Raw genomic sequence first — 12412 nt, 5'->3', positions numbered from 1 at the left:
GGGCCCCATGCAGGGGCCACCTGCTTGTCCAGAGAGGGAGCCCGAACCTGCAGCCACAGGACCTGCCGGTCAGGACCCATCCAGGCACCAAATCCACGGGCGCTTTCCCACCCTTCTCTCTGCGACCTGCAGTGCTCAACAGCTGATGATGCTGTCTTAGTAACTGTTTCTTCCCTTCATCTCTAGGACCTTCATCTCCATCCATGCACACATATAATGAAACGGGCCCTCCTTCCCTCTCTCTGGCCCCCAGCAGAGGTGTGTCCTCACATCTCTCCGCAGCTTACCACCCGTGAGCGCTTTCTGCCTCCATCCTTGCTCTCTGCAACCGGTGGACACCTCCACTCTTGGACTCCCAGCCCGTCTCGGCCCCAGTGTCAGCCCCTTCACCACAGACCCCTCTGGTCTTTCCAAAGTCAGGCTTGACTCTTTTCAAGTAACCCAAGAATTTCTGGCAATCCATCTTCCTCTGTCTCTAGGTCCCCCCACCCCGACTCCCAACTCCCAGCACTCACTTAGCAGATGACTTCATGTCTGTTCTCTTCAGCTGCCTAGGTAGATACACCACATGAATTTTCCCTTGTGAGTTTCATGACACTTACACTCTTGTCTAATTGTGTAAAACAGTGTTCTCAAAATCATTTAAATTTTACTACTGGTAATAAATAAAATTATTTTCATATCCCTGACCTTACAGAAAATATTCCTGGTGTTCTCAATGATGCCAGTTTCTAGGCTTAAATAAACATATGATATCAATATATGTACACATAAATATCACACATCTGCACACAAACACAAATTTACTAATATATTGATGTGAGTGAATATTCATTTGTTATATATGGTTCATTAACATTCTTACCAAAAATGGAGGCTGAATTTATCACAAGGTAGATTTTATTACATTAATGGCAAAGCTCTTGTTTACTCCTTTATTCACTGAATTGTGACCTTCATCCCTAATATTAGAACCTTCTTACGTTCTTGCTGTGAATCATTGTCTGATGACTTATGTTTCTCCATGTACTATTCAATCCCGTCCTCTCTTATTCAACATTTTCACATTTACTGCTTTAAGTATTATTGAGCAGTAGTTTTCTTTCATGTATTAAGATGTACTAAATTTATTTCTTTTGATGTTGGAAACCTTTTTTTTAAAAAAAAATTATGCTTTGGAGCAATTTAAGTAACTTTGGTATTATCTATTTCTTAGCAGTTGGTATAATTTATAACTGAAGAATGAGAATCTGTTGCTTTTTCAGGAGGCAGATCTATAATACATTTTAATATTATGAATGGTAACTTTATAAAAAATTTTTATCAATTTTGGTGCTATTTTCTTCTAATTAAGAAAACCATCTTTTTAAGGGATGCAAAATTTTATTTTTTATGTTTAAACTGAGTCTCTCACTAGATTATTTTTATTTATTCTACATATGAACTTTCATTTTCATTTCTGATCTTGTAAGTTTCTACTTATTACTTCTTTTCTTTTTCCATCAGTATGTGAGTGACAGTTCAGCCAGGAATGCAGATCCTAACAGGAAGTGTTCAGGCAGGAGGCATTTAATACAGAGGATTGGTTGCTTACTAGATAGAATGAAGGAGTCAAGGTCACAGACAACTCTAGCTCCCAGGATGGCTCCAGTTTTTGAAGGTCAGAGAAGCTGTAGGGAATTCTAGCAATCACAGGAGCAGGTGATTCCCCGGAAAATGCCTGAGGCCTACTGCAAATGTTTACACCTCCCAAAGCCCATGTTATGTCCACTGGGGCAAGAGATGTGGTGATTCAACTTCTTACTCTTCTTCCTGCCTGGTCTTGTACTAGTGCTCCCGTTGGTGGGTCCAGCTGATTGCCACATGGACAAGGGATTCAGTGTCTGCCACTGAGCTGCTAGGAACAGTGTGATGGGAGGGAGAGCCAGGGCTGGGGTTAGGGTGTTCATCTTCAATAGATTGACACCTGCCATCTGTTTCTAATGCCCTGGCCTCTGGTTCTCTATCAGTTCCCTCTATCTGCTTCCATGACCTTCCCTTATTGGTTTCACCTATCTCCATTCTTATTTATCCATGTCTGTATTTAAGACCATGAGTTGTCCTCGGAATTTTGCTTTATCTACATCCCACATATTCCTTTTTTGTAACATTTTCATAAGAAAATTTTATTTTAAACCTGCTAACCACCCTCTTTTCTGCTCTATTTCCATTAACCAGTTAAGCTGTCCAGGGTACACAGAGCACTTCACCTTTCTTTCCTTATCTTATACTTTTTTGTTTATCTGCTTGCAGTCATTCTAATGTCCTCAACTGAAGATGGTGCTGTCCTCACAAGGGGCATTTGGAAAACTGTGAAGGCATTTCAGCTGTCACTGTGATGGGTGCACTTCAAGCACTAATGGGTAGACCCCGGGATGCTAGAAGCCTCGAGGCAGTGTGTCTGAGCTGCACAGCAGAGAATAGTTTTTCCGCATGTGCTGGTAATGTCCCATCAAGAAAAACAAGTCACAGCTAAAAAATAACAGAGTCAGAACATGCACCCCCACTAGACAAAGCCAACATTATCTTTGAGAAATATGTGTGTGTTATACTTATATGCATTCTTACTTGGTTATCACATGAGTTTCCTGGCAGGTAAAAATCTGGATTTCCTGGCAGGTAAAAACCCAGGGCCTTGGGCATAGGAGTTTGAAATGACACTAAGGCTATTCAAAGTAAAGCCAAAAGAATATCTCCAATAAGAAAGAAAAATACACATATTAGTCAGTCAGCTTCTGCTTCTGTTTTGGAGTGAAGCACCTTTTTTCTATTTGCTTAGTTAAGGGGCTCTACCTTGCTTGGAATCCCCAGTGATCTTTTTTGAGACTAGAACACAGGTTTGAATTCCACATGTTTCTAATTTCAAAGCAGGAAATCAAACTGAAGTTGTTACTTGTAGACTCACGCCCCCTAAAACAGTGTAGGAATTTGGCTAAAGAATTTTAAAAAGTAACTTTGGCTTGAAACGCAAGTAGAGGAAAAGTTAGCTTTCCTTCTGTGCTCATTAGGGAGGCCTCCAACAGTGTTAGAAAAGAGGACAGTTACTCCGTACGCTCCTCCCTTAAATGGGGTCATTATGATGATTACCTTAAGAGAGTCCATAAGATTCTCTGAAGAATGGTTTTAAATAGACATTTGTTTCTTTTTCTAATTTAATAGTTTCTCATTCCTGGTGAGCAAGTAGAAAAGTGAGTTTATAAAACATGATCCAAATTCAATCTTGGTATTGATGCATAGGTGAGTCATACCAAATGTGTCCCAGTTCCTCCTAAGTAATGTATAAAAGAAAGATTACTCCCCGACGTTGATGATTTTTTTTGGCAAAGTATTAGTTAACCCCCATTAACTTGTACGAGCTTAGAAGTTACTAAACATTAAAAAAAAATTGGCCAATGACTCACCAAGTACTTATGAATGAGAACAAATTAATCCATGCCAGCTACTGAAATTACAGAAATGAATAACACATGTTCTCTGCCCTCCAGAAACGTGTTCCAGAGGATGACATGTGTTCGTTAGGCCAACCTTGCAAGAATCGGCCTATGATGCATGCCTCGAGCAGCAGAGACATTGCCATTTGGCGTTTTGCCGGGATGATGAACACAGACCCGTGTGGGGCTGACTGTTTAACTCTCACCAACATAGCAGCAGTCCTCCCCTCTCTGGAAACAGCTGGGTGTCTCCAACTCAGCTCAGTTCCCTGTGGGCTCGCACCCCACCCTAAGGCCTCATGTAATCTCTTACCTCCCAGAGGCCCCACCCCCAGACATATGGCCAGATTAAGTACGCCATTTCAGCATGAGTTTTGGTGCAGACCTCTGGACCATAGCACCAGGTCCCCACACTTCTGCCCAACTTCACTGCAACGTTGGGGCTTTCACAGTCCTTCCCTTTGGATAACTGGTAGGTGGCTTCATTTGCAGCATGGCTCACAGGACTCAGGACGTGTTCCTTTACTGTCACAGATTATCGTGAAGGATAAAAGTGAATGGCATGTTAGGCTCAGGGTCAAGCAGGGACACAGGCTTTTGTCTTGTGGAGCTGGGATGCACCTCCTCCTGGATCATGGATATGTTCATGACTGGGAAACTCTCTGAACCCATCCTTTAGAAGTTTAGTGGAGGTTGACACAGGTAGGCCTGATCGAGTACTTCATTGGCCACTGGAGATGAACGCGGCCTCCAACCCCTCTCCCCTCTCTGAGGTTGGTGAGGGCAGGCCAGCGCTCAGGGCTGAGAGTTCCAACCTCCCAATGGTGCCTCAGTCTTTCTGATGGCCAGCTGCCTTCCTGAAGCTATGGGGCCCCCAGTTCCCAGTCACCCCTTCAGCATGCATGTATCTTCCCACACTCCAGAGAGTCCCAGGGTTTGGGGAATTGTGTGTACTATGTGACACCTGGGTAAACTGAGGCATAAAAGTCACAGCTTCTCATATGGCCTAGAGTAGAGGTTCTTAAGGTGGCCCCTGGTCTGGCAGCCTCTGCAGCTCCAGGGCTTTTGTTGCAAACTGCAGCTCCTGCAGATCTATGCATCAGAAACCCTGGGTGGCCCAGGCTTCCCGGGGTTTTCACTAGCAAGTTCCCCTGGGTGTCTGATGCAGGACCCCCTCCCCACCAAGGGAGTCAGAGAAGGCAGTGCCAGGGTCTCACTCAGAAGGGAAAGCAATGTGCCTGGTGAGCCCAGAGGCATGGCAGTGGGGGGGACCTTCCAGGTTCAGAGGACAGCACCTGGGCAGGTCAGAGGATGGGGAAGGCCACAGGTCAGGGTCACAGTGTCACATGGCTGCAAGGGAAGGGTTGAGTAGGATTTAAACAAAGAAAACAGGCTTTTGATTTGGTAGCAGTAGGAATGTGGCATATATGTTCACCCAGGGACCTGAGGGAATTTCCTTTGAAAGCTGGACCCATCTGGCACAAGCACAGCCTGTCCCTTCTGAGTGGATGGGGCTTCGCTAAGAACTTGAATATGAAGGCATTTGGGTGCTGCAGTGCCCCCAGTGCCTGACTGTCCCAGGTGTGATGGCACAGCTCGTGTGGCCTGCCCAGGCCTCAGCGTCCCTGAGAATGCTGAATTTCTGGGATATCACTTGCTTTTGCTGTGCGTTCACTTGAGGAGCCCACTGGGCTGTCCACACTTCCTCCAGGTCCTGTGCTCACCTGCTCTGCCTCGAGCTGGCCCAGTGGCACCTGAGTGGGATCCTTGGAGCCCTCGGGCCTGCAGATTCCACTCCAGCCCTCGTCTGCCTCCGCTGGCCTGTGGCTGTGGGGTCGCAGCTCCTGAACTGCACTGTTGTGTTGACTTCGAGCACAGGCACCCCTGTGCTGCCCCCCACTTCTGCTCTCCCCCCCAGATCGCTCCTGCCTGTGGGAATTGGCCCCTCAGGCTGGTCACCAAACCCTTTGTTGACTTTCCTGAGTCAATCTGTTAGAATAAGGGGGTCACAAACTTGCCACGTGCCTGAACCGCTTGTCCTTATTACCTTTCCTTGCCCACAGCCTCACGTGCAGTGGATGCCAACTTGACCTCTCATCTCTACTCTTAGAGGCACTGTGTGTGACTTAGATCTTGTTCTTTCATATGAATGTTCTTCAGGAGAAGAAATACATTCTCAAATAAATTTTCTTACACTTTCACAGAGTATTCCGTGACTTTCTCAAAGTCACGACTTCTCTCTATTGTACAAACTTCTAATTATTATCCTTCAATTATTTATAGTCTCTTTTGATATCACAAAAATATACACAACATAAAATCACCATTTTAACTGCTCCTGAGTGTGTGGTTCACCGGTGTTAAGTGTCAAGTACATTTGTGTTACTGCACGGCCGTCAACGCTGTCCACCTCAAAACTTGATCGTCAGCCCAGATGCTCTGAGTTCATAAAACAATGAGTCCACCCTCTCCCTCCTGCCAGGCCCTGGAACCATCCTTCTGCTCCTTGTCTCCAGGACTCTGACTGTTCCTGGAGCCTCACATAATGCTTCCTTCAAGACAATTTCATTAATTGGAATACTAAACAAATGAAGGGACATTCATAAAGCTTTAAATAGCTCATGGGGTGTACATGGAGGAGAGCAATCAGACCAACATTCATTCCCACCGGCCTCATTCCACGCAGCTCCTGAGTCACGATCATGAAGTCAAGCATCCAGATTGTGACCCAGGCAACACTTAGCCCCCAATTCTCTGGTGATAAACTGCTAACCACTTTGTGTGCGTGCTTCCTGCTCACTTATTGCTAGTTGTCTCCCTTTGTCATCTCTCAATGGAAATCTGAGACAGTTTATATAATCTTGGCATTTATTTTGATAAATGTTAGTATTCCCAGCTATGGTTTAAAAAAACTGCTATATTCTATCAAACGCATTACAGCATTAAACACAAGAAACGTATTAATTTTAAAGGTGTTAAGATATGGGAGGAGCTGTGTACATCCTAGAACTGTTGAAATCCACCAGTTAAAAGTCATTAAGACAGGTCAGCAAATGGAGTATTCAGAATTGGCCTTTGGACCTTAACACACAGGCATAAAAGTGTAGTCAAGGTTTTCAGGAAGATTGTGCCAGCTCTTCCTCTGATACAGAGCACAATGGCAAGTCTGTAATGTCCATCTCTTCCTTCCCACAGGACAGATGGTCACCAAGGAAGGCTGCTACAGAGACCTGAAGTTTCAAGTTAACACATCCTTCTGCAATCCCAAGACCCGACCCATCACGGGGCTGGTGTCCTGCAAAGTCTCTGCCTGTCCCCCCAGGTAAGTGGTACCATGCTCGACACAACAGGTACACAGTTCAGGGAGTCATTGGAGGTCCTAAGTCTGCACCACAAGAAGTGCTGACCACCTCCTTTCAACACATAGCCACTGAGAGGTGAGTGGACAAGAGCAGCCTGAATAAGGTGTCTAGAAAAGCATATTTTAGTGAGAAATGGCCTGGAAGGTCTGTGTCTGTGAATCGCGTTCTTACAGTAGCATTCCATTGGATTTATGTTTGGTGATAGTAACACGTTCTCTCTTAGCCTCTGGTCCTGTTCAGTATCATGGCATTTTTCTTACTTAATGAAACACCCTGGAGGAGCAGAGCCAGACCCAGGCCTGCCCAGCTGGTGAGGGATGCAGAATTGCTACCACACCCCGAAAGGTGCACCTGTGAGGGACAGCACCAGGGCTTCTGCCCTCAGGGCTGCCACCCCTGAGGATCTCCAGATCGACACTCAGCTTCTCTGAGATGTGGGCTTGGGCATGTCCCCAAGAGGCAGTGTGGTCCTGCTCTGTCCTGCTCTGCCCCGGGAGCACCACCTGAGCAAGGCCTTGCTTTGTCTGGTCCCCATGTCTTCATATTGGCCTGGGGACATGTCAAGGAGGATGGTGTAAATTGCCTAAGATAATGTGTTTACAGGAGAAATTTGAGCTTCAGCAAGACCTTTCGGAGAGCCCAATGCACTAAACACCACTAGAAGTCAATCTACTACTTATTGGCTGTGAAGATCCATAGTGGTGGGAGAATGGGTCCCTGGTGTGCTGGAATGTACCTCCAGAGGGGAGATGAGAGGTGCTTTCCCTCTGTCCTTCTCAGAGCTATCTATGTGCTGGGCTCTGGCTTGGTGTAGACATGGAGACAACGTATCAGAACCTGAGGAGCTGGGAATTTCCAGTCATGACGAGGGGCTCTCTGGGAAGGTCCCGTCCTCCCCGCACAGCTGCCTACAGTGCAGCTAGGGACCACCTTATCTCATCACTGGACTTGCCTCAGTCCTGGTTCCCTGACCACCATGTCCCACTGGTATTGATAGAGATGTCCATCAGAACTGACACAAGAATTTTAGTCCTTGAAACCCATTGTCAACTGAGGTCTCTGTCGCCTCCCTGGGGATTGTTTCCAAGGTCACACACACCTAATTCTGATGCTCCACAGTGTCAGTGATTCCAGAGCCAGTGCTGTGCACTCCTGCAGGTCCTGGAGGGTCAGCTGCATGTTCCCCCTGACTGGACAGCCCTACAGGCGGGGCTGAGGACAGCCAAGGTGCAGCAAGAGCACCAGTTCTGGACCTGGTGGGTCGTACCAATGCAGGCACTTCAGGAGAGTGAAGAACAAGAACCTCAGGGCAGCTGAGGCAGGCAGAACAGAACAGGCCACCTCTGTAGGAAATAGGGGTCAGAGACAAGGCAGGCTGGACATGAGAAGATCTTAATCAGTAATGACTACTGCAGCAGGGAAAGTCCAGCGTGAACTGGGCTCAGCTTTGACTTGGGCAGAGGTCACTGGGAGAAAAAGGGATCCATGTGGAGGTGAGCAGAGCTCCCTGGAGTCTTGGAAGGGAAGGAAGCAGGATCCTGGGAAGGAAGGGTAGTCTCTGGGCAAGGCATCTGGACTGTCTACAGAAGTCAGGCTGCACTCAGTCGGGCTCATGCCCTCCCATGGGGAACGGTGGGTCCTCTCTTTGGGTGTCGGTTGGAACAAGCAACAGATTTTGGGGGCAGCCTTGAGCTTCCTCAGCAGGTAGACAGTGGGGGCTGGGGTCATCTAGGGACATGCCACTGAACTGTGGCCAAGGCTGAGTTAGGAGGAGGGCTCAGAGGAGCCTGAAGTTAGTTTGGGAAGGAGGGATCTTCGTTGTTGGCACACTAATTTCACCACCTCCCTGAACAGCAGGGACTGATGCTGTGCTCCAGTGGCCATCATCATGGATGGTAAGTGTCAGCCCAAGATAATTTGTGGGCCACTTTGGTCTATGTGGTATGTCTTGGACCAACATGCTGTCACACGGCGTATGACCATATCTGTGCTAGGTGTGTATGTGAATTCATACATTACCCTTTTTTCCTCATATGCCATCCATTTATAATGATTAGTGTTGGTTTTCTCCTCTGCCTCTTTCTATTACAGAGGGATCGGAGCCAAAGACATTTCTGTAGTCCTCTGGGTCCTTTATTCTATGCTTAACTCATTCCAATTCAATTTAATAAGTAAATTCTGCCAAAAGCATTGTATGCTGAAAGAAAAGTCACAATTATTTGACAAAGGGATCAGTCTAGGGGAAGTTGGACTGATGGAAAACTGAGGCTGAGGTGACCCCAGATCCACCCAGGGGAAATCGAGAGACCTCCTTCTGGTCTCCTTGATGTCTGTGTGTTGCATGGTTGAGAACCATTGATATCCTTTGGAAGAGGAAACTTTCAAAGGTGCTGCACATGACCACAGACCCGGCTCCTGGCTGGGAGATTCTGGAGGAGAAAGAGTGCATCTGTCCCATTGCTGCCTCACCCCCAGCAAGTCACAGGGGCCTGCAAACAAATGGGACTCCACCAGAGTCTATTTCACAGGCCTCCTAAATGGAGTTCTTCCAGTGGAGGGCTCAGCCCGGTGGATGCCATTGGTGGGCTGGAGGGTGAGTGGGCCCCACCTGGCCCCACCTGCCTCCCCCACTTCGGATGTGATCCATGTCATAATGGTACTTGTCTTCTAGAGCAAGCTGAGGATCTCTTGAGATAATCCACATAAAAGCTCCTAGGTTTGATAAACACTAAAACTTGGATATTTTTATTTCTTCTATAAAAAGAAAAACAAACCAGTTATTTATTTAGTCTATGAAGTAAAATAATCGGGATGAAATGCAGAAACATGGTCCTGCACTACGTAATACTTGTGGGATATTATTTTATCACTTCATTTTTCAGCGATTGAGTTGGGAAATAGATTTTGATTTTAAAATGTTCTGGTTTTCCTCTGAAAGGTCTCGCACATTTCTGTGTCGTAGCACACTGGCAGTTCTTTTCTCCTAATCAAGTAGACAGAAAGCCTGAGTCCATTTCTGGGACAGGGAAAGCGTGTGTCCCTGTTGTCTTCTCCTCGAGGCTGCTGGGTCCCTGCCCAGCCTTGGGTACTCTGAAGCTCGCAGAGCTGACACCACTGCCTGGCAGGCGCAAACCATCCCACCCTCAGCTGTTGCTCCAGAGGATTCCACGGTAGGGTGCAGTGGGGGGAGATTCAGAGTTGCATGTTGACTTGAAGGAGGGTCCCCAAAGAATGCAGAATGGGAACCTTCACACTCTGAGCCTGCAGCCTTCCCATGTGCACCCTGATTGACAGGGGGTCAGAGCTCTGCTGCTTAGAGTCCCTGAGCCCCCACCAACATCCAGAAACCTGCCTGCCCAGGTTCTAGGGCCCTGGGTTGGGTCACTGTGAAGCCACAGGGTCACCAGCCAGAAGGAATGGCCCTAAATGGTCAATCTCTGTGGGGGTGGGGATGGGAAGTCCACGGACCCCCTTGTGAGGGAGAGTTGATCTTCATGTGTCTGTGTCTGCTGGCGTGGGCCCGCTGGGGCTTCCTGGGCATGAGAAGTTTGCAGTTGCTCCTCTGGGATGGAGGAAGCCAACACAGGCCCCCATCTCCCTCCTCCTCCTCCTGACATCACAGCAGACAAGCAGCCTGAAGCCCTCCCCTGGCCCCCTGCCCCTGCCCTATTTTAGTGTGAGTCAGGCATTTTTATCCCTTGCTTTTGAAACAGGAATTATAAATCACACAACTAGTTACTTCCTTTATGTTTGTCAGCTTATCTAAATGGACTGGCTCTTATGTCATTTATCTCCCATATCTAGTTTTTTAAGCACAAACACTGATAGCAAACCTTCCTGGACGAGGGATTGACTGCAAGAGGAAATGCCTTCCAGATGGGGAAGGGCTGCTCTGGGCCCTCCAGTCTTCGTCTAGGGGTGCACAGTGACAGTGTGGGCAGACACTGGGATGAAGTGCTGTTTTAGCCTCTCAGGAATCCATGAAGACGGGCCACGTGTCCGCTTGATGTTGGTTTGACCACGTTACTTTTTTCGTGCAGAGTTGTTCCTTCCACAACAGAGATACCCAGGCCAGGAACTGTGTCCTCGGGCTGCACACTGAAGAAATTGAACGTAGATTCAGCTGGATAATCCTATTACTAACATTCTCTTATAGCAATGCTTTCAGTCACAGGGGGGGGTGATTTTAACTTTTGGTTTTTTTAGGGGGAGATAGGGGTTGCTGAGGATTGAACCCAGAGGTGCTTTACCATGAGATACATTCCCAGCCCTTTTTAATTTTTATTCATTTATTTATTTTTTCATTTGAGACAGCTAAGCTGACTTCAGACTGGCAATTCTCCTGCCTCAGTCTCCTGGGCTGCTGGGATTTAAAAAAAGTTTACTCCTTCTTTTCTTTTCGTTTCCTTTCCTTTCATTTTATTTATTTTCCTTTCTTTACCTCTTCTGTCTCTTTTAAACATGAGTCTGTAAATACTAACCACCCAGCAGCTTGCTGGTTGCCACGGCAATGAAGGAAACCTGACCACTTAGGTGGCATCTACACAGGAAGAGGTCAGCAGGCAGGAATGCCAAGGCTATCAGCTGGGGTCATTTAACTGTGCCTTGGAAACTTAAGATACTTATTTTGGGAGGAAACTTAGCTGGTTACTTAGGTTAAATATTTTAATCTCTCATAATATTTTCATTATTTTGGCCTCCAGACCCCAGTGTGGTTGACACCAAAATTCACTCGGTCTTCCTATAATCAGTATAACCCTACCCTAGTAATTGAAACTGTGGCATATGCTTCTGATATTTAGGAATATAAAATAAGCTGACAGAGATAGAGAGATAGATGGTAGTTTACACTAGATAAACTAGATGGAGGAGAGATAGATATTCAAGAGATGAATGGTAGACGATAAATAGAAAGTAGATGGTAGATAGGTAAATGGATAATAGATTACAGATGAATTAATGAAAGATAAGTATGTAGAATGCAAGATAGGTGTTCTAGTCGACTTTTTTATTGCAGTGACTAAAAGACCTGACAAGAACAATTTTAGAGGAGGAAAAGTTTGGAACTCAGGGTTTCAGAGGTCATAGTCTATAGATGGCCAACTCAGAATATCAAGTGGAAGGGTGTGGCAGAGGAAAACAGCTCAGACATGACATCAGGAAGCACAGAGTGCTCTTGTTCACAAGAGACAGAATATCAATCCCCAAAATATGCCACCAGGGACCCATCTCCTCCAGCCACATTCCACTCGCCTATAGTTACCACCCAGTAAATCCCTATCAGGGGGTTAAAGCATTGATTGGGTTTAGGATCTCAACCCTAAACTTTGTTGCATTGTCTCACACGTTCACTTTTGGGAGACACCTCATGTCTAAACTATAAAAATAGAATAGATGATTGATAGATAATAGATTGATAGGTAATGGATAGATGAGAGACACATGGATGGTGGATATAAAAGATGAGAGGTGATGGATGGATGGATAGATAGATGGAAATATTAACTGGGCCACACTCCAAGCCTGCGCTCTCTCCACACACTCCGTGAGTGTATACTCCTAATGCTTCTTTAAGTATCC

General features: G+C 46.4%; 1 protein-coding gene across 1 annotated transcript in view; it reads left to right on the top strand.

Moving 5' to 3' along the window:
- Positions 1-12412, top strand: part of ADAMTS16 (ADAM metallopeptidase with thrombospondin type 1 motif 16) — a 138961-nt gene that overhangs the window by 84901 nt on the left and 41648 nt on the right. Inside the window, exon 18 of the mRNA XM_081287842.1 lies at positions 6666-6792. Within this exon, the coding sequence (XP_081143968.1) occupies positions 6666-6792 (127 nt within the window). The remainder of the gene's footprint in view (positions 1-6665; positions 6793-12412) is intronic.

This window comes from Spermophilus citellus (genome assembly GCF_964194105.1).
Source record: "Spermophilus citellus genome assembly, chromosome: 1".
NCBI lineage: Eukaryota > Metazoa > Chordata > Mammalia > Rodentia > Sciuridae > Spermophilus > Spermophilus citellus.
Note: the sequence above shows the minus strand (reverse complement) of the source record. Positions and strands in the feature narration are given on the sequence as shown.